This window comes from Aythya fuligula, chromosome 7 (assembly GCF_009819795.1).
Source record: "Aythya fuligula isolate bAytFul2 chromosome 7, bAytFul2.pri, whole genome shotgun sequence".
NCBI lineage: Eukaryota > Metazoa > Chordata > Aves > Anseriformes > Anatidae > Aythya > Aythya fuligula.
In genome coordinates, this window is record NC_045565.1 from 22,064,338 (window position 1) to 22,086,756 (window position 22,419).

The following is a 22,419-nucleotide window of genomic DNA, read 5'->3' on the forward strand; positions in this document are numbered from 1 at the left end:
GTGAATCAACATTACATTGACGCTGTTGAATCTAAATGTTGTTTTGAAAACGTGGAGCTGACTTGAATATTAAGGACAACTACTTGGCTAAAGCTGACAGGGATTTGAAGAACAGCTTGTGTGTGGTATATGGGGTTTAGCTGGTCATTTATGATGGCAATGGGCTAGTATGATATTTATGTTACTACTCAGCTGTTAATACTTTTTGTGGTATTGATCAAATACATAACAGAGAGTTTCTGAGGAAACAACCTCAAATAAATGTTACACAGCATATTATTGTAATTTGGAAGAAGATTTCTGTCACAAAAAATATTTTTAAACTTTTTTTTTTTTTTTTTTTTTCTAGCTATTACCCAGTTCTTGCTGTTGCAAATACTTAGAAACATTCTAATTTCTTCCATTCAACAAAATCCTTCATCATGAAATCACTGCAGAAGCCCTTTTACAGATCAGTCTCTGGTCCTTTCCTTAGAAAGTGACTTGTTCTTACCTGTCACTGTATTAATTATATTCCTAGCAAAAGTCAGTGCCCTTTTGAGTCAATAAAGCCACCTACTGTAGGTCTAAATTTCAGACCTGAAAAAAATCACAGAAGACACTATGCTGAAATAATCATTTTCTAATTAAATACTGTATTCAGTAAAGCCAATTAGGCAAAATCTTCGGAGAATTTTACTTATCAGTCTATTTTGTCATTGTATTTTATTAAACTGCTAGAAACTTTCACCTGAATATGGAACTTAGTATTTCAAGAAAGCTTTTTAGTATTCAGTATTTAGTATTTAGATTTTTTAGTATTATATATTTATAATATAAATATATTTAGTATATTTCTTAGTGTTTCAAGAAAGCTTTAAAATCTGTAGTGTTACAGTTGAGAAGAAATCATGAATAACATCTCTGATTCCTTTGTAATCAATTGTTGTCGACGGAAGGAAGACACAGACGCTCAGTATGAGTGAACAGTGAACTTCCTTTAATGGATAGCTCAGTCGCCTTTTATCTAGTTCGAACATAATCAACTCATACATATTGCAAAAACTAAGCTCAGGATTGGCTAACACTTCCCGCTCTTTTCAGGTAGTTCCTCCTTCTTTTAGCTACCGTCCCGCCTTAGGGACTTTCCCCATGGCTCAAGGGCATCGTGTCCTTGATCCTGATTGGCTTTCAGCCAGCTGCGTACGTGCCAGACTCATGTGAGTTGAGTACGGTATTTTACCAGCCCATTGCCTCTTAACTGCCCAACATCCTCGTGTCCTATTTCACTTAACCATTCCTCCACAATCAATGAAAATTTTCCCTTTTGGATATTAAGCAGTCCAGGATTTTACCTTCAATGTAAGAGCGGTAGCAATGTCACACTTCAGTAAATCCAACTTAAAGATATATTTTTTCCTTTGTAGTAGGGTTTACTAAACAAATGTAGGTCTTCATCATTTGAGTGACAGTAACTCAGAATTATTTTCATATCTGGCTGTTAGCAATCATGCATCACTACTTCAAGGTCTCATCAAAGACTGTTTAGTAAGCAAACCCACAAGTGTGCAAAGTACCTGGGATTTGGAATAAAAATTTCTCTCTTTTTCTGAGAAGGCACATACTGGTGGAAGACAAGTAGTAGATACCTTAATCAGGACTGCAGTTACTAGGTACAGAATTACTATGGTACTTCTATTTGGTTGAACTTGGGTGATGTCAAATAATAGTTGTACATTGCCAATACAGTGAGTAGCAGAGCAAGAGCAGAGGATACCCCCCTAGAGTAAAACTATGGTATCAACATCAGAATAGTCAGAAAGAAATCTTTGGACTCTGTATACATGTGTGTGCATGTTTGAATGTAGCTGTAATTGTAATGTTTGACTATGTCTGCATGGTGAAGCTACTAGAGTTTTCCCTCAGGAACATAAATAGTTTGTTTGCTATATCTAAAAAGGGTGATTAAGCTACTACTTATCCAAGCTCTGTCATTGCTGCCTAAACAAAAATTCATTGTGCTGTATTGCAGTCTGTCCCTTTCTTCAGCTATGTGTAATGTTCTGCAACATTTAATCCCTTTTCCATTGCCACGCAATCATCACTTTAGCAATTACATTTGATCTTCCTAGATATTTTTGCATGTTGCTTATCTATATTCAAGAGAATATTCAAATGGCCTCACATATTTTCAAATCACTTGGGGATGTCTGTCTAGAAGCTGTCCTCTTTGCATTTCCCAAAAGAAGAATGCAGAGAAGATGGCATTTAATTTAACATGTAATGAGTTCTCATATTTCTTTCCACAACTGGTGGAAAGGAAAATGACAAGGACTTGTCATTTTTTTACATTGGCTTTCAGCATCTTAGCTAGTGTCCAGCTTGCTCTGCAGATGACTTTCAGCTGCATTCCTTTTAATCTGAGCTCTTTGGATGGAAGGGAGATTTATATTCTGTGGTATTTTGTTCACATTCTTCATATGCTATCTGCTCCGTGTAGTTCTGGTCTGAGGTTTCCTTAACAGATTTTCCTATCTTTCTGTATTAAAATGTGATTAACCACTAAAATGGTCAGGGAAATAAGAGTTTAAAAATCTTAACATGTTTGTTATGAATATTGGTTACACAGAAATTCCTAATAGCCTTTTTTTCTTTTTTTTTTTTTTTCCTGTATTTCCTGATAGCAATTATTCTCAGACAGCTGTTTCTTAGCTATAGCTTTTTTTTTCTAATTCTGTGTAAAGTTTGCAACTGATACAGGTAATATATCCATTAGCATTTTTAATACCTCTTCAACCTCCTGAATCTGAGTATTGTTTTAAGTGTATTGTCTTAGTAAACACAATACAGTTTCATCAAACAGACTAACTCAGAATATTAGCTAATACCCAAATGTTTAAGAATTTTTATACTTTCCTACACAAACCATTTTTTTTCCCACAGTTCTAGCAGGAATAAAAGTTTTAGTCAAATAGAAGGACACCTGAAATGTCTATTCCAAATATCTTTCTGTTCTCCATTATTTGCAAAATACAACAACTTCTTTGTTATAGTTTGTGGTAGTCATGAGTGTATGATTTGAAGATTTGTTATGTAAATATATGTAATTAATTTGATTAATTCCATGAATCCTACCCACTTCAATTTATATTTCTTCCTTAGTTAATGTAGTTGATCAGATATTGAGAATGAGCACCTGCTAGTTTTCAGTCCTCCAGGTTCTTACACAAATGTTTGGCTTCATGTATGTGGTTACTACCTCTGATATCAGTGGTAGCATGTTATGTGCAAACAGTGAAGGATTTAGCACAGAAATAAAAGTTGGCTAGCTTGTCTCCAGTCCAAGCTCTGAGAGTGCCCAGTGCCAGTGTGCCAAAGTCATCTCTGGTGATTTTTCTAAACAGATGTTGAAAACCTTTTTTGTCTTCTGAATCTTAAGTGTCTTCTTCCCCCAAAAAGGATTTTCAAGTGCCCTCTTTCTAAGATGATTTTAAAAATTGATTAAATTAAAGAATATATCAAAGGTAGAGAAAAAAAGTGTATTTTGGATTATCCTGGAAAGCCTGATACTGAAGTGAATTCCTGGTCAAAAACTCGTAGCCAGATTTCTAATCAGAAGTCCGACAAATAATTTGTTATTTAGCAAGTAAGGACATATCTGAGGTAAATCTTTCATCTGAGAATTGATTTCATATATAAATAAAATCAGTTTTCCTTGGGGGGAGGGGAGGTAGGGAGGAGGGGATGGAACACACTTGTAATATAATAATACCACTTTGAATGAAATATAAACCTCTGAAAACACAAAAATGCAGTCAGTATAGGAAAACATAGCAGTGATCCACTAATCCACTAATAAATAAACAAACCAAGCACAAATTTAGTACAGTGTTCAGCATTTTAAAGTCAGAAAGAATTGTTATGATCATGCAAGTAGAGGCCCTTCAGTTAAGCAATTAAATGGTTTAAATGGTTTGAAGGACCTCATAGAAGAATTTTATTCAGGGATTTATCCCATTCATTCTGGTTTATTCCACAGCAGGGTAACTGTTAGATTGTCAAATGAGAGAAAACTTTACGTCTATCAGAATATACTTATTGGAACTTCTAGAAAACAGGTACATTTTAAAGAGCTGTCATGGAGAAATAATGAGTGAGGTATACCCAAGAAGAAAAATCCGAACAAATGGACAGGAGTGAGAACATCACAGTAGTAGAGCATAAAATGTTTTAAAAATGTGATCTGTAGTGTGTGGGGGAAAAAAAAAAAAAAAAAAAAAAAAGAAATCATACTGTGAACCAAAATGATGAAGACCTGACAGAAAATCAGGGATAGAGTAAACCAGTGAAGAACAACTATAGTATAGAAAGCTTAGCTGGAAAATGCAGGGTTGTTTGTATGTACTGTGAGTGATTACATACACAGAGCAGATATAGATACCATCTGACCATAGTAATGCACTGCTCTTGGAGAATGCCTTCATGCTGAAGGGAGCTGATAGAGAATATGCTGATGAACAAATCTAGGACTTAGCAGCATTTCAAAGAAGAAATTCCTTTACTTAGTTTGCAGATAAAGCCCAGCATATTGTGGCAACACTGAGAAGTAATTTCTATGAACCACATGGTGTCAATAGTAAAGGTAATAATATATCAGTGTTATGACAGGTCCATCCAAAGACGTTGTGCTGCCTGTGAGCTACTTCGTTGTTTATATTTTCTAGAAAATTCTAAGCATTAAATACACTTACTCTTATGAACATAGGCTGTTGATCATTTTGTATTTCACCCACTTCAAGGAATTGCAAGGTTAAGAAAGACTTGTAGTGGTGTCTAATGCAAGCACATATATGGAAATGCAGCATTTTCTTCTGTAGCCACTTGAACTCTGTATAAGTGCAAAGCTTGCTAAATGGTTCTCAGGGCTTTGACACATAACTTACTATTGCAAAAAGGTGGTTTAGCTCCTCCATTAGTGAAGCTTTGTGAGTGGTAGCGAAATATCAGTACATCTTTTCTCAACTAAAATCATTTCATGAGAATTGCCACTGATATGGCTTAGCTGCTGTAGAACATCCTGAGGCTTCAAAATACTCTGCATACATAATACTCAACAATATCTAATCTTCCATAAATTTCCTCTATAGAATAGGACAATGTGGTTATCCTTTACCATATTATCATTTGATCCATTTATTTAAGTTTATTAACAATACTTAATGACTTGGAATTTAGATTTTGTATTAAAACAATAATAACAAAAAGAAAATTCCTACAACCTGTTCCTTAACAATAATTTAATTATCAGCTTTATACAAGTTTAGTCAGCCAAGAATTGAACACAGTTAATTAACAGTGTTCCGTCTTTTGTAGTCCTCAGGCTTGAATAGATTATTAGGACAAAAGCTAAGCTGCAATCTCAGTTCTGTAAGGTGCTGTTTTTCTTATGGCCCCAGCCCAAAAAGGATTAGGTTTAGATTTAAAGGAAAGAAAAAGATGATGTAAAGGGATCTGTTTAGTTTTATTTTTTAAATAGCATTCAACTTTTATATAAAAGCCTTGCAATTGGAGTTCTGAGGCAGTGGCATGCCAGAATTGAATCCCTACATCTCTGACCATCTTTTAGCATACTAAACACCTGTTTAGCCTGTGTGGATTTATGTTAGATTGCAGTATAAAATAGACTTGTAGAGCCAGAAATAGTGTCATACACTGTACTCATGAGGATAACCATTTAGAGAGGAGTACTCTTAGGACTCTCTTCTCTGCACCAAGCACTGGCTCTGCATTTCCTGTTTAACAGGAAAAAAAAAAAAAAAAAGAAAACAAACAAAAAATCTGGATGTGAAAGCATCAGACTGAGTGTTCTCCTTCTTGGCTGAGTGCTTTTAATCCAAGAGCTAACAGGTAAGTAAATGACCTGTGGACACTGGTGTAGAATCAAGGGCTAATTCTGACCTGGAACTGCACTGCTATGGAAGGCAGGAGAGAAGACTGAGGATCTGCCTCTTGTGAAACAGGAACATTGCCAGTATTTCTGAGATAAATACGGCAATAAAAAGATGAGTGATCAGTGTACCAGTCACTGGGCTAAGATAAATGAGGACAGGCACTCCCAGCAACTTGGAGTTAATTTTTCAAACAAAGTGTTTGTTTTCATTTCTAAGTAAATGATGCCTAGTTAACACCCTTCAGTGTCTAGATCATGGTGAAGCCAATCTCTAACCCACTTTCCTGAATGTGGTGAGGTTCGGAAAAGACCGAAGCCTGCAGCATTCCTCTCCAGCTTTGGGAGCGAACAAGAGATTGAGGTTTCATCTCTGATGCACTTAATCAGGTGATGAATTCTGGGTTTCCAAATCTGTGTTGAGGATCAGACGTCAGTTACTATGGTGCTTAACTTGTATATACTCAGGTACTTAATCACATCAATCTATATAGTTAGCTTCATCTTCAGAGAAACTGTTGGTATGTGTATAGAGATAATTGTTGATCTTCCTGAGATGGGGACAGAGCATCTTGGCACTCTTTGATCCCATATGACCTTTACATGAGTTTATGAATACCGATGGTTGTATGCTTGTATGCATACACACAAAAATATATAAACATATATTTTATGTATATATCTATGTGAAGAAAATCCCTACTCTGCTGTAACAATGACCATGTTCTTTCAACTTCAAAAGAATGATGAACTGAACCAATGTACAATTTACTGCATTTTTTGCATGGTTTACAAACCATGAGAAGTATAAATTATACAGCTTTTGAATTTACTAGATTGTTTTTATATTTTAAGGAAGGTAATACATTTATCTAGAATGAAAAAAAAATTATTTGGCAAGCGGCACTAGTGGAAATGTGACTAAATGTTCCAGTACAACGTCCCTGATAACTTCAGTAAGAAATTAACCCAATGAGAATTAGTTCAAAGAGAATCCAAAATGTATTTGACAAAAACAATGATTTTATTTTGAGTGCTTTTATGTCAGTTCTAAACACTATCACTTCAGACAGAAGTATTTCAATAAATGCTCCCTGTCTTGGGAAATAAATGACCAGTAAAACACCTTAGATATCTTGAGGTTTTATGGGTAGCCTGAGGCAGGAGATTGTAGACATAGTTAACATAAAATATGCATATATTGAGTATGTGTTGAGTACCAGAGGAAAAAGCAGGAATCAGCTTCTGATTCTATTAGCTTCTAAGTTCTTTTGATTATATTCATTTTAATAATTTTAGGCAAGTTTTCTTCTGCCACTTTCTGCATCTCCAAGATAGGAATAGCAAATTCCCTTTGGAAAAAAAAATAATTTTTTTTTTTTGAAACCTGTAAGTAAAAACTGCTATACAAGAACTTCAAATTATTATGGTAATTTATGAGATAATGAATGTTATCCTCAAAAAAAAAAAAAAAAAAAAAAAAAAAGTGTTACATGAAATACTAACTTCTTGAATTTGAATTGCTTTTCAGATTCTAAGCCTAGACTGATGCTTTGTTTGAAATGCCTTTGAAATCTTTTCCACCTGTTTAAGCAATTTTGACTTTGCTGCAGACATGGCACAATAGTTACATTATAGCAAGTTAGACAGCTTGTCAAATGTAAAACCTGCATTTTCATTTCCTTATATCTTGCTGCTAATGCAGTTCTACTGTCCATCCAGATGATTTCCTGTTATACAAATGGTAGCAGATGTTTGCCAATGAGTTCTATTCCTACAAACGTCAGTCTAAAGAAATCAGGTTCAATTTTATGCATTATTTTAAGAGAAAGTTCAATTTCATTAAATACACACACACAAAAAGGCAAATCTTTTGTTTTAGACACTTCCAATTTTCACTACTCTTGTAACAGTTCACAATTTCTCTGAATACTGGACATAGCACTGAACAGAAACAAACCTAAACTATAACATTGCATACATTTGTGAACATCTGCAATAGCGAACTTTCCCTCTAATGGAGAAGATTTTGGAAATATTCTACACTCAGGTGCCACTACTTCAGATTCTGGGTAATTACTCCACCTTTTATATACTGCACCTAGTTGCAGAAGTATCTTTGCATAAATATCTTCCCTTTCTCCTCAGACTGGCCTGATTAAAGCCAATAAATAGATGCGTATGCAGTCCCTGACAACATTTAGATGAAAATGAATGCCTTGTATTGGTTCTGCAGTCCTCAGATGAATTGCACTCCAGAACAAATTTTCGGACTTTCTCAAACATTTTATGATTCTGAAGGGAAACATTCCAGATAGCTTGCTTTCTCCTGTTTTCTAATGATAGATGCATCTTAATCTGATTTAAGCATAACATATTTGGTAACCAGATGAAAGGCAAGCTGAATGCTCTAAATGAAAGAGAGCAAGAGGTTATGACATGATTTTTGCTTAGGAATATTTACGATTAAACTCTGTGCATATATATTTAATTCTGAAATCCTTAGTAAATGTAATAAAGAAGCTTTAGTCACATTAAGGCTGAACTGTTCTCAAGAAATGAAACAAACAAAATTCTAGAAAAACAACCAGCCAAACAAAAAAACAATAACAAAAAGCATTGTTACATTTTAAAAAGAAAGAAGAAATGTAAAATATTTGGAGATTTTATTTCTGTCATAAAAAGAAATAATGAAATTGCACATAGTCACACTTTTGTTCATTAAAGTGTCCATCAAAAGCTAAAGAAAAATATTTAAGACTGTAGTAGTTAGACTGGCAAGTTTATCTGCTATTACCGCACTGCATTCCTAATATGTTCTTCAGTATTTAGATTAAATTTTTTTATCCAAAGACTGAAACTGTATTTTCTGAGACTTTAGGAGAAGAAAGAGATTTAACATCACCAAATGGATCTGCAGTATCTAGCTGAACAACAGAGAAAATACATCAAAACTTTAAATTATTACTTAACAATGAACACTGACAGACCTGATAAAAGAAATAGAAGATTCTATTTTGATTGTATTTCAAGAAATATTGCTATCACTTTATGCTGCAAACTCTTTTTATAATGCAGGAGAAAAAAATTATCTTTGAAAACAGCATAAATTCAGCAAGAACTTAACTCTTCTTCTTCTTGTTATTTATTACTTTTAGGGGTAAAAAGATTGGACATGATATTGATTTTTTGATCACCAACCCAGGACCAAGAGAAGATGATGAACTTCTGCATAAAGTTGTTGACTTGTGGAAAAAGCAGGTATGAATTTAATAATATTTGGCTAAAAAAGAAAAAAAGATGTTCTAACAGCATGGAATTAAGCCTATATAACGCTTAAAGAATGTTGACTCCTTTTCACAGAAGATTTCAGTATTTTTAAATTGCATGTTCTAATTAATTATTAATCATGATGAGCTAGGTGTATACTACAGCTCTGAAGTTGAAGGTAATGTCAGGGGTGCCCTGCACACACTATTATATCCTCCCCTAAGAATCTGCAACTGATCAGAGGTAAGTTAGGCTAAATGGAGTTTTGGGTGATGCAGAAAAGCTGCTATACTTAATTTCTCATTGAGATGGGAGTAGTTTCCCCAAGTTACTGCTTTGATTTTGGGGAGCTCCAACATTAAGTATAGTGAACTTCTGTAACCCCATGGTGCGATGTTAGTAAGTCTGAAAGCTTGGGTACAAAACACCTGGAATTCTGTCTTCCTTTCAGCCCATAGATTAACAGTTTTCCTGGTTTCCTGTTTTTTGGAATATGGTAAAAATTGATGTAGTCCTCTTTGATGTTTGGGTTTTTATGTAAGCACATATTTCACAGAAGAATTGTTCATCTAAGGTTTGTTGTATTCAACATTCTTCAGTTCCAAGCAACATTAAAGTTAGAAAATTTTGAATTATAATAGGTGCAGGTACCTCAAAATATTCCTGGGTCAGAAATATGGTATGTTGGGAAAGGTAAGCCTGTTATTTATTTATTTATTTATTTTTCTCCTGTCAGGCCAGCTAAGATATTTTTCACTTTACTTCCCGTACTGTTCAAAGGATTTGAGTACATTTCAACATGTAAAAAAGACCAGCAGTCTGAGATGAATCATCATGCCTCACTGCTAAGCAAAGTCATCTTTCAGTGCAGATAGCCTGGAGAGAATGCTTTCAAATTTATTCTTGACTGATGTACTTTAATTAACATATAATGTGTTAATATGTGAAAGATACTAAAAATATTCTCCAAACAAGCAGAAACTTATCTGATTTTATGAAGAACTGATTATTTTAGAGGTGGTCGAAATCTTTCTACTGGCTTAATGACATCAAACTCATTATTTCCTGGTAAAATACAACCCTAGATGAATTTCTCTTCTTTTGGCTGACTTGGTATCCAAAATGGTAACAGACTATTACCAATTTTAAAGATTTCTCTGATTTCTGTCATAATTGTGCATGCAAAGTGTACATATTAAAGTAGACTGCTAGAAGGTATACTTTATCATACTCCAATGAAAAGCAATGAAGCTGTGACAATTAATGAGTGTTGAGGAGCAATTCTATTTTTATCTTTTTATTATTTATGTAAAGATTCTTTCTCAGGCATCCCACTCCCTTTATTCTGAGCAAAGCTGCGTTTCTTCTTGGAAGCTGTCCTTTTGCTTTCTTAAGCAGATTTGAACCTCTGGGAAGGCATGTGCATGTCCTCCAAAACTGTTTATTACCACACAGCAGAAAGGAAAAGTGACAATAGGGTGAGTCTAGAGCCTGTCCCTGGGTGCAGCCTTTCATTCCTTCTCCCATTCCATCACACTTCACTTACATTAATGAGAACAATGGCTGTGATCTGAGAAGTCTGGCAACTGCAGAAGCTTTTCAGGTCATCCTGAGTTGTTTTCATTAAATGGAATTGAAAGGAAAGAAAGAGAAAATAAATCATTCTTGTTGATTTTTTTTTTTTTTCCCAAGGAATAAAATTTGGCAGAATTGAATGCAGGCAAGAGTGCAGGAGGTCAAGGGAGGCCAAGGGTCTGATGAAAAGATTAGGATTCCTCTAGAGATCTCCCAGCATGAAGAAAATGTCAGAAGGGGAGATGCACAGTGGAAGTAGCAATGAAATCCAAACAAGCTGGGGATTGTTTAAAGCTACAAACAAAGACTTTCTGTGGTTTGTTATTTCTCCAGAATTTTTGGGGCTTATAACACTTGTTATACAGCCTCTCTACTGTGATCATTGTAATATGTAGGCTTTTACCGTCACTACTGAAAAATTAGCTGCCAGAAAAATGAAAATACAAAAAGAAAGAGGAATTATATTCCTCTTGCTTTTTTATTACCTTTGATTTCTAAAAGGAAAGGAAAAAAAAAAAAAAAAAAAAAAAAGAACCTAAAGCACTTTTATATTTTTGACGGTACACCTGTTGGTTGCTTCACAGCTTTCCACTTTTGTGCTACTGCTTCAAAGCCCAAATTCATCAAAGAATGTCACTGAGGTCATGATGTTGACTTCCTTTCAACAGCTCTTAGTGAAGGATTCTGCAATGTTTAACTTCTAAACTATGGACCCCATCCTTATTTAAATAGTTTAAAAGGGCCTTTTTCTTAGCCAAAAATTTTAATGTAACAAGATCCTTCCATTGAAAGCTGTTGAAAAATTAAGTGGTTAAATCAACACCATCGTGCTCTTTGATGCAGCAGCAACCGGGGATAAATGGACTGAGGAACAGAGAACACAGTCTCCCCTGAACTTCAAAGAAGAATGGCTAAATGGAAAAGCTGCAATGCAGTATACAGGTTATGGTTTTAATGATTCCAAGAAACTTCATAAAGTAAGAAATTACTTCCTCCGTGGGTTAGAGCTTGGAAGTGCATGGGCAAACAGGCTGAGCCGTCTGTGTCAATGCAGTTTCATTCACATACTGTGTAAAGGGGGGTTTATTTTTTGATAAAAACTATATTGCTGTATTTAGCACTGTTGCTGTTAGATATGTACCATCAACAGAGGAAGAGATGCTATTACTGCAGGCATTCCTGTACTCTCCATTTTTTTTTTCTTTCATATTCATGAAAGTATAAAGTTGCATTAGCCCACATTGCCATTTCATTTTTCTTTCAGCTTTTAACAAAACGGGACTATTGGTGCTTTCCTATGCTTATTAATTTTAACATTTTGTGGTCTGGGTTAGACTCTATCATTCACCCTTGCTGAGGTGAACATGTCAGGAAAAGGAAGGCTTGAAGTCTCATTGAGGTGTATGGTGATGAACAAGCAACTAGTCTGGCTTTTTCATTTCTGGAAATAGCTTTTTGTAAACAGGGTTCACAGAACAGCAGCACTTTCGTTATTGAGTGACAGCTGGATGTTAGTAGCAAAAAAAACTGTTTCTAAGACTAGATACAGAAACAGTTGAGAGGCTGGAACAAAGAGCTTATTTCTTTAAGATGAATGCTTGCTCTGCTTATAAGGATGCAGGCCTGTATTCATTCCTTTGTAAGCAAATGTTGCCTCACCTTTTACATTCTGATTTTATTTTATTTTATTTTATTTTATTTTATTTTATTTTATTTTATTTTATTTTATTTTATTTTATTTTATTTTATTTTATTTTATATTTTTTGCTGCATTTTGGCTCAGTTTCAGCAGGAGCTGAGGACATTCTTATCTAAAATAAAGTAGTGCATGCTGGCTAGAGTACTTTGGTGGGACTTGAGATAACTTGGCTTAAACCCCTTAGGCAGAGGATGGGGTTGAGTATGATTGTCCTGACTCTGGGGTTATTGCATAAAGTAGGCAGAAGTGTTCCACTGCCTTGTATGTTTTAAGTAAGGATCCTGGCAGCAGTGGCTGTTCTTATGAAGTCTGATTTTTCTGGTGTGTACTGTCTATCTATATGTGGGTAAGTATGTATGCACATGTATGTATATGTCCCTACTTATCCATTAGTTCTTGTCACTCACCAGTGCAAATACTCGTGGCATGGAAACAGGGAAACGTTCCTGAACTCTGGTGCTGGGCTGTGCATTCCTGTCAAAACCAGGCTGTTCAGGACACGCCCAGAATTAGATCATTCTGCTGTATGGGGAACTTCAAGCTGAAAAAATTGTCATCAAAGGGACCAAGGCAGCTGTATGATTAGGCAGCAACTGAAAAATTTTGTATTGCTGATCAAGCCTTTGATGCCATTTCCTAACGATTCCTCACTCTAACAGCATTGACTGCTCCCAGGCATCAGTTACTTGAGCTGTTCAACTTTATAGAATTCCATTTATCTCACCTAGGTAGCGATTTTTCTGGGTTGAAACCTTGAACTAACATGCCTACATCCTATTTCAGTTTAGCTATAGGTATTTCAGTAAAAATAATACTGTTCCACTTCAGTAAACCATCTTAGAAGGAAATTAAGAACAACAACATATATATATTTCAGAAGAACATATTGTATTACATTTGCTTTGATATAAAATAGTCTTACTCTGCTTTAACCCAGCTACCAATATATAGGAATAATGACTTCTTGTAACATTAAAAATGGGATAGCATTTCATTTAATTAAAAATGACAAAGAATGCTAAAGACGATATTTGATTCTTCAGCTATCGTTTATATATTCTTCTCAAAATTCACACACATCCCCAATTTGATCAAACATTTACTCCAATATTAATACTTCTGATGTGCCAACATTCAGTCTATTTAAGTAAATGTGCGTTATCATTTTAAAAGGGGGAAATTCTTTGGGCATTGACATAACAAAAAATACATTTGATTTTGATGATGATGTAAATTTGAGACATGAAAATGCACACATTTTAAAACTTGATTGTGTAAACAAGATCTACAGCAGTTTATGTTGTGTAGATCAAATGGAAATTTGCAAACAGCTGCAGATTCCCTGACATAGACTAATGTGAAGGCTGCAATTTTAGCAGTAGACGACACTTCATGCAAACTTCATAGCTGACTGCCCCTTAAAGTCATACTTTTTCAGAAAGTACAGAAGTGCTGTTTCAACTGTACTTTATGGGGTGACAGTGATGTCCAGTGCTCTATCAAATCAAATTAATAGGAAACATTGTCATGAATATGACCTATGCTTTGGCTGCTATTTAAAACCATTATCCTAGGTTTGAATCTGTTTTTGGTTTGAATCTGTTTTTGGTTTCAACTGTTTGTTGGAGTCAGCACTTGTGTAATTCTTGCCTAATTACTTTTTTTTTTTTTTTTTTTTTTTTTTTTAAGGTTGAATTTACAGACGGGTACTTCATCTTATGCTCTTTCTATCAACTTTAGAAGTTGCCCAGCCAATAAACACTGAAAAAAACACTACAAGATAACCCAGAGATATTTAGTTCTAAAATATCTTTCCTAAATATCTTTCACATTTGCTAACCATGACCATCTGCAAATACTTAAAATGTATTCAAGTAGAAGATATGGTCTAGTCAGCAAGGGAAAACAGCAACAGGAAGTCTTCAATACAATTTTGTTGTAACTGCTTCATAATTTGCTTGATGTTAAACCTCAGGTGCCCCAAGGAGCATTGCCTTGTAGTTCCTAAACATTGCAATACGAAGAGTTTTAAAAGAAAACTCTTTAAAAACTCTGTCTTTAAATGCTGTGGTTTAATAGATGGAATTTGCAGTTCTAAAGCAGCTGGGAGAACTCAAAGGCAGGACCTTTGATAGGTCTGGTATCCAGGACGAATTTTAGGTAAAGGGAACATTTTTAGTGTGTGTAGTAGAGCAAAGACTCTTACCTCAAATTTACTCTGTTTACATTTACAATTGTATATTTCTGTAATGAGTAGCAAGATGAAAAAAATGACTTTGACAACTAAGCAAAACTGATTCAGAAGATATCATCCAAAAGATGTCTTAAAAAGCCTGAGCATTTTATATCAATGCCATTTGCAGACACACAGATACATAATCATATCTCCTTAAGAGCTTGCAGCCTTAAAATCCAAGGAATAGTTACTGATGGCCAAGTGTGCATGTCTACAGATCTCGCTGAGACAAGACACTTGCCAGGTGCTTGTCTGTGAAGGGAGAAGCCACTGTAGTCTGTATTATTTTCCTAGATTTATCAGGGTGTCAGGAACAAAAATCCTACTAAGAACACCCATCTATAGTAGGAATTCAATTCCTTTTGTAGTCCACCTAAGAAAGATGGGCTTTAATTCCTAATTCTTTGTACCAAGAGATTTCAATTTCATTAGAGCAAAGAAGCATTGATATAGACTGAGGTAAATGTGCAAAGCTAGTGATCTGAACACTCTACCTACAATCAGCATATGGGTGTGGGAAATGTAGGTACCTGGAACAATAAAAAAGGACACTTTAGCACAGCCTACTGTAGTTGTTAGGAAATAAATCATTTGAATTTCTTCTGGGATATGCTATGCAATGTCCCACATCTCAAAGACAAGAAAGGAGAAATGAGTAAGAGAAGTGAAAACCCTGATGAAGAGGCTAAAAGCTTTTACAGAGAATGGGAAGAAGTTTTGAAGTCATCAATTAACTATCAATGATCAAAGAGATCAAATGAATTTTTTAGCATTAAAAACAGCAACAATAAAGATTAAGAATTAACCTGAAGTCAGGCATACTTTGTTAGTAAGAGTGGGTGAGATTAGAAACAGTTATGCATTAACATTCAACAGCTGTTTTGGGTTTATATTTGGAAATTGTATCAGTGCCTTGTGACGTTGGGGTAAAATCAAGAAAAAATTACTAGCTGTTTTAATGATGGATGTGAGAGAACACCTGCTAAAATTAAGCATTTTCAAATCAGCTTGGAAATGAGTAATCCAAGAAGGAGCTACGTAAGGAGTTTTCTTAGATTAGTTTATTACAGTCTTCAACTCAGGAAAAATTCCAGAGAAGAAATGTCAATGAAAAGCAAATAGTTATCATTAAAATGGCTGGCCCAGTGACCCATAAAACAGCTTGAGAGTGATCCCTAGCAAAATAATGGGATCATTAATGTGGAACTATCATCAAAAAAAAAAAAAAAGCTTTTTTTTTTTGGCCAGAGCTGTACCTCTGATATAGTAATATAGTAATATAATAGTAATAATAGTAATGTTTTCTAAGATATTTAACGTTACCACATAAAGTTAACGACTTGTGATATATTATCAAAAAGAAAATCAAAATAACGTATTTTTAAATTTGGTGTTTATTATGGAGATATCCTTCCAAAAATCAGTTTGTTACCTGTGTTTGAAGAGGCTTGACATGGAGAACATTATAATTACCTATTGATAACCATGAAAGAAAAGTACTACATGATCCCAGTTCAATATTGCATATTTAAACAAAACAAAACAACAACAAAAAGAAGCTAATATGATTATTCTTTATCCTATATCAAGTGATATGTTAACTAAAAGTCGGAAAGTATTCTTGGCCTTTTTTTTTTTTTAAGGTGAGACCAAAATAAAAAATATTAGACAAGAGGAAGGTGGATGTGTAAATATTTGAGGGATTTCAGAGTTGAGACAAACTTTGGTCCAAGGATATAAATCTATCCTGATGATGGAAGTTTTAAGAAATACTCTATTCATCTTATCAGAGAGAAGTTCTCTGATGAATTGAGTTTGGTCAATGTGTGGATTTAAATACATAAGCATATATAATATGCTGACAATTGTTGATTGGCCTGTTGGTCTTGAAGAGAAAACTAACCAACTCACCTGCCCAAGCATGGTTAATAAATCCGGCATAGTTGTTTTCCTTCTAGCAATAATGATTAAACACTTGTCAACCTATGGAGGAAATGGTATGCATTATTATTGCTAACCTTTATAACAAAGCTGGATTCCGTTTGCAGAGGCAAATCTCAGAAGTCTCTGCTTTCTGTGTAATCTGGTGCTCAGAGGGGAGGTAGTCACAGTGCTCTCCTATATTTTATGAATCTATAAAATCTAAATTAAGGTTGAGAGTACCAGGAGTCAGGCACCCATCTGAGTGTTTTCATCATGTGCAACCTCTCTCAGGAAGTGAAATATTTTTGCCAGCTGAGTCTTCCTGCTAGAGATGGTTTCAGTGTTATGGAGCATTGTATCAAGCCCCATTTTGCTCTGAAAGGATAACAGAGGGAAGCAGTGTGATTGATAATATTTCCCTTATTTATTTTGTTGTTGTTGTTGTGTATTCGATATTTTGCTTTCTTTAAAAAGGATATGCTCGGCAGCAGAGAAAGAGAGGCTGGTCCTTATCTTGTCCCAGGTGCTGTGTTTTGGGTGAGGAGAAGTTTTCTGACTGGTGGGGGGAGATTCACTTGAGAGCAATGGAAGGTGTGCCTTTAGATCCCAAAGATATAAGAAGCTTTGTGGGTGTAAAGTAAATATAAAATGCCCTTGTTAAAAGGTTGCAGGCTACAGAGCAAGGCTGGAGGATAGCACTGCCCCTTCCACCCAGTGCTTCTTGCAGTTCTGGATTAAAAGGAATTAATTTACAAGACTATTACTTTTATTTTTATTCTCACTCTGAACTGCAAGGAACAAAATATTTTAAAAGAAAATCATGTTTATATTTTAATAAAATCTGGCTATTGAGGTTCAACATTTTTTTGGTGTAGTCCCTTCAAACAAAAGGTATGAGCAAGGCAATTCCAACTCTCTGGTGACTCCACAAGGAAGGAGAATTTCCTTTCACAAGGAAATCTCAGATAACAGACAGTGCAAATGCTCTCTTTGGAAGCTGTCAGCAAGACTGTTCTTTGGACTAATGTGTTTTTCTAGATATCTGCCTCGTGAGAAAGCATCGATCTCTGCTCCAAAATTTCTGTTGACATCAACCACAAAGTCTTAGGGGGAAAGGATAGAGGGGAAGAATTGCAAATATTGTTTCCTTAGTATAGGGTAGGATATTGCCATTATCAGACAGCTACCACTGCAGATTTCTCTCTAAGGATTGGTTGGTATTTTTCCAAAAGTTACGTATGGCTATTTTATGTCTCTTCTTAGACCAGATTTTGCCATTCACAATTTTGTGTTTACTGAAACTGTATTTTACAAGATATTTTAAGATAACTGTCTAGAAAGTCTGGAATTTCAGTAAAACCAATCCAGCAATTCAATGTGAGCAATGTCTTCTCTTTAGGGCTTACTTCTGTATTGTGATATCATTGAATCAACATTTGTAAAGGAACAGATACCAAGCAGAGAAGTTGATGCCATGGATCATTTTCAAAAATGTTTTGCAATATTAAAATTATACACGCCAAGCACAGACAACAGCAGTTACAATACGTCAAAAGAATGTGATATGGCAGAAGTCAAAGACTGGAAGGCAATCCGTGTGGATCTGGTCATAACCCCCTTTGAGCAATATGCATATGCTTTGTTAGGCTGGACAGGCTCCAGGGTAAGTAACCACAGCAGGTGTTTTTTTTTTTTTTTTTTTTTTTTTATAAGCATCGCTAACCTATTGTTGCAATTGCAGGGCTATTCAGAATTCATGGAATTTTAAAAAATGTTCCTTCTCTCCACACATCACTTTTCATAACCAGTGATCTTAGGTTGAAGCTGATGAACTCATCACTGACATTTATGGATTTCTGTCTAAAACACTTAACATTTGTTTTCCTTGAAGCTTAGTGTTTAAATTCATGGAATGAAGAGCTATATTTTCAGTCCTTTGCATTGTCTTTTTACATGACACTAGCGTTAACAAGTGACTTCAACAGTTACTGAGTAAAGAGATGATTTGGAAAGTTTCACAGAATTATCATAAAGATTTTACAGGACATTTAACATTTGAGGAAGAAGTGCTCTTATTTGGAACTTATTTTTTTCATAGAAAATTGAAAACAATTTGATATTTTTCATTTTGGATTAAGGAAACTATTTTGTTTCTATTTTGCGTATTGTAAAATTATTTAAAATTATAAAACATTAAAATTTACTCATTAGTTTTGAACTAAAATAAAGTGTTTTAGTGTTTTAGTTAATAATCTAATATGGAAGGAAAGTTTCAAATGATAGCTACTTTCTATAATAGAAGTTCTTGTAATAGCTTTTTTAGTGGGTATAATATAAAATAGCACAATATTTTCAAAATAAATTCTATATAATTGCAAACTCAAATGATTAATCTGTCTCCACATGGAACTAGTTTGTGATCTGTTCTACATGCTTGCCCTCTGATGTTCATTTTGTTAGAGAATGATTATGTGGTATAACAAAGAGTTCCTAAGCCTGTTCTGAGTGAGCTTTTTGATGTGCTAGAAGTACAGATGCACTGCCACTCTGTTCAACCCAGGTTAATTGGAAGCAGGGTGCTTTAGACCAGGCAAAATGCTGTAGCCGATGTGTTCTCCTGCTGAGCTGATGAGTTACTTCAGCCACTTTTCAGTTTTGAGATAATAAAATGTGTTTACTTGGATTTTGGATCAACTGCAGAATTTGACGTTCATCTTATACAGGAAATGTTTGGCTACTTAAAAGCTCCTCTCTCTTCTCTGCAGATGGATGTCTGTTCTAAAAATGCACTTTGTCAGACCCTTTGTAGGAAAGGACTCTATCTTTCTCTACTCACTCGGTTCCTGCTACCTGTTGAGATAACTCACGTAGAGACTGTGGGAGCCCATAGTAAACTGTACATAGCCTTGCTTTCTCTTATAGTACCCAACTGTTCTCAGACTAGCCAACTGAAATGATGGACCATTGACTATCAAAGTATTGTTCTTTCAGATGATCCATCTGTTCAAACTATAGTCTTTTGGTAGAGATAATTTTCATATATTCATTTATTATTTGGTTTGCTGTTGGGACTCTAGTATAAAGGATAACAATTTTGATTGGACAGAATTGCTCTTATCTATTGTGTTTCTTACAGCAATTTGGACGTGATTTGCGAAGATATGCTACTCATGAAAGGAAGATGATGTTGGATAACCATGCCTTATATGACAAAAGAAAGGTACTGTGTTTTTTGTTTGTTTGTTTGTTTTTCTCAGAATTAAGATACCACATTTTTATTTATTTTCAGTTTATTTTTGATATTAAGGTATCTAAAATATTTTAGCTTGAATGTCTATCTGTGAAACAGTCACATCTTCACAAGATTTAGTTTTCCTGCTACAGCCTGATTCAATCTGAACAAGTATGTCTGGAAATCTTTGGCATAGCTGAGGTAATTTCTGAAATTTAAGAATTAACACATGTGGGACACAGGTATTTGGAAGGAATTGTGCAACCTTCACAAAATGGAGAACAACTTACCTGCAAGCATTCAAAAAAGGTATTTTTTTGTCCTGTTTCAGAATGAAAGGTCATTTCTGTGTCACAGGCACAATTTCAGTGGGCATTGTACTGACATTTTGAAGGAAAAAAGCAATATTAACTGGTACCGGCTCTGAGGAAGTTTCTGTGGGTATGATACTAAATGGGGATCAGTGATCATTTTGCTTTTAAAGCTCTGCATTCAGAAGTTTGTGTGGAGTTGTTTTGCTAGGCTTGTTAGTCTTGGTTAAATGGTAGTAATTCTAGTCTAAATGCTTTTGGCTGGAAATATTCTGACCTCTGTAATTATCTGGCTTAATGTCTGTATTTGTAACAGACCGTTTTAATAAGAAGCAAAATCAATATTGAAGATGCTTATTGATGTCATTATAGGGGAAGGCAAAAGTACCATGTCAATTTTTACATTAATCTATCATTTGTATTCCTTATAGAATGGAGTCTGCTTTTAACATCTCTACTTACATACCGTATTTTCTCATTGTTTGTGAGATGCAGCAGTGATCCAAGCCCTCACCCCATTACAGATGTCTCCATCTGCGCTTGTCAGGCACATATGCTAGAGAATCCTCAGTTCACATAGAAACCTAGGGAAATGATCAGACTAATGATCCATTTAGTCAAATATCCTGTCTTCAACAATTGTCAATACTAGATGCTTCAGAAGAAAATATTAAATTGCATAATAGATAAATATACAATTACATGTTCAAGGCAGAACTTTCTTCATGAACTCAGAGATGATGTCACTGCTTGTATTCATATTTTGAAAGCATTTAAATATAAAAGAAACTCAATATAACATATAAAATATTCTTATCTGCAGTTTAATATGTGTTAAATATATCATGCTGTGTAACGGATAACTGCACTAGTGAAATACAAAGCAGTTAAGAAACGTCAGTGTTATTTTTTTGTGTGTGCAGCAAAAATTGCTTACATGGGATACCAGTATGTATTATTACATACTTCTTTACCCAGAACACAGATGTATTCAGTGATGCAAAATGTCATTCTATTCATTCATGAGCAGCATCAGTCAGTATTCTTTTTTCTTTATTGTGTTTAGGCTTTATATCTGACTTATATCTGACTTACCATTCAAATCCCTCTGGGAAAGAAAATGTGAGTTCCGTGTGAATTTCAGTGGGCTAATAAGGATATTTCACAGAAAAATGATGAGTTTATCTTCACAATGCCCTCTGGGAAGAAAGGTGCTTTTGTATTCCCAAGTGAATTCTGAGGCAGAGAGAGATTTAAGGCCCTAAAAACCCAATGATGCTCCCTGTGATGCAGCATCTGGCCTCAGTTTCATTCTATTGGATATCCACCTCAGGATTTCGCAAAATACATAGAACTGAGTACATCCATGACATGTTTCCAAAAGCTGTCAGCTCTAACTGAGTCTCAACCATTTCTGCATGTCTGAGTCTCAAGTTATATTTCTTCACTGTGCTGCCCAAAAATGAAGAAACAGAATTAGTGGTAGGACTAAGATGCTAGATTTAGAATGTTTTTCTTACAAGAATTATCTGTCAAGGACAAAGGAAAAAAAAAATCCAGGCCTACAGAGCAAATTTCAACTGCCTTGACCACGAAGTCCTTAATCTAGGATATCCGTATATGAATGATATGAATGAATCAAATGTTCCTTTCTGTGTGGGCTCTGTTTACTTTGGAGGTTTTTATTTTTCCCAAGCAAAACCTAAGCCTCCCTTTTCCCATTTAAATCCAGACACAGACAGTTTACATCCAAATCTTATTTCCTACTGCCAGATATAGACATACTACAATTTTTCAACAAGAAGTCCTGACAATGTCTTGACACAGCAGAACGTTGTTCTTTTCTGTGCTGCACTCTCAGAAACAACCTAATTTTCCACAAAGAAAGAAGACCATGCCTAAGACAGATACCCATTATGAAATATGAAACAATAAACAGGAAGAGAGAAACTCCCTCCCTAAGTATTCTAATATTAAAATCAAATGTTTTATATTCATAGATTATTTTTCCCCCGCAATTTTGCATGAAGAGATGCTCATAAAGGACATTTTGAACAAAAAGACTTCCACACTGCCACCCAGTGTGTTATAAAGTCAGCAGTCTGTATAATAACAGCAAGTGTTTATAGCTGTGAAACTTGAGGTGATGACCTATAGAAGAGGAGAAGTTTGCTGTAATTATATATCTGGGATGTGTGGCTGCCAAAGTTGATTTATTTTTAGGGTCATCAAGTCAGCAAGTCAAAG

The 22,419-nt window shown here is 34.9% G+C and overlaps 1 protein-coding gene across 3 annotated transcripts in view; it reads left to right on the forward strand.

Annotated features, from left to right (window-relative positions):
* The window catches only part of DNTT (DNA nucleotidylexotransferase), a 164,719-nt gene that overhangs the window by 46,284 nt on the left and 96,016 nt on the right, over positions 1-22,419 (forward strand). For all 3 annotated transcript variants that reach the window (XM_032191798.1, XM_032191797.1, XM_032191799.1), the window contains exons 8-10: positions 9,085-9,187; positions 18,029-18,292; positions 19,766-19,849. In XM_032191798.1, coding sequence (XP_032047689.1) covers positions 9,085-9,187; positions 18,029-18,292; positions 19,766-19,849 — 451 coding nt within the window. The remainder of the gene's footprint in view (positions 1-9,084; positions 9,188-18,028; positions 18,293-19,765; positions 19,850-22,419) is intronic.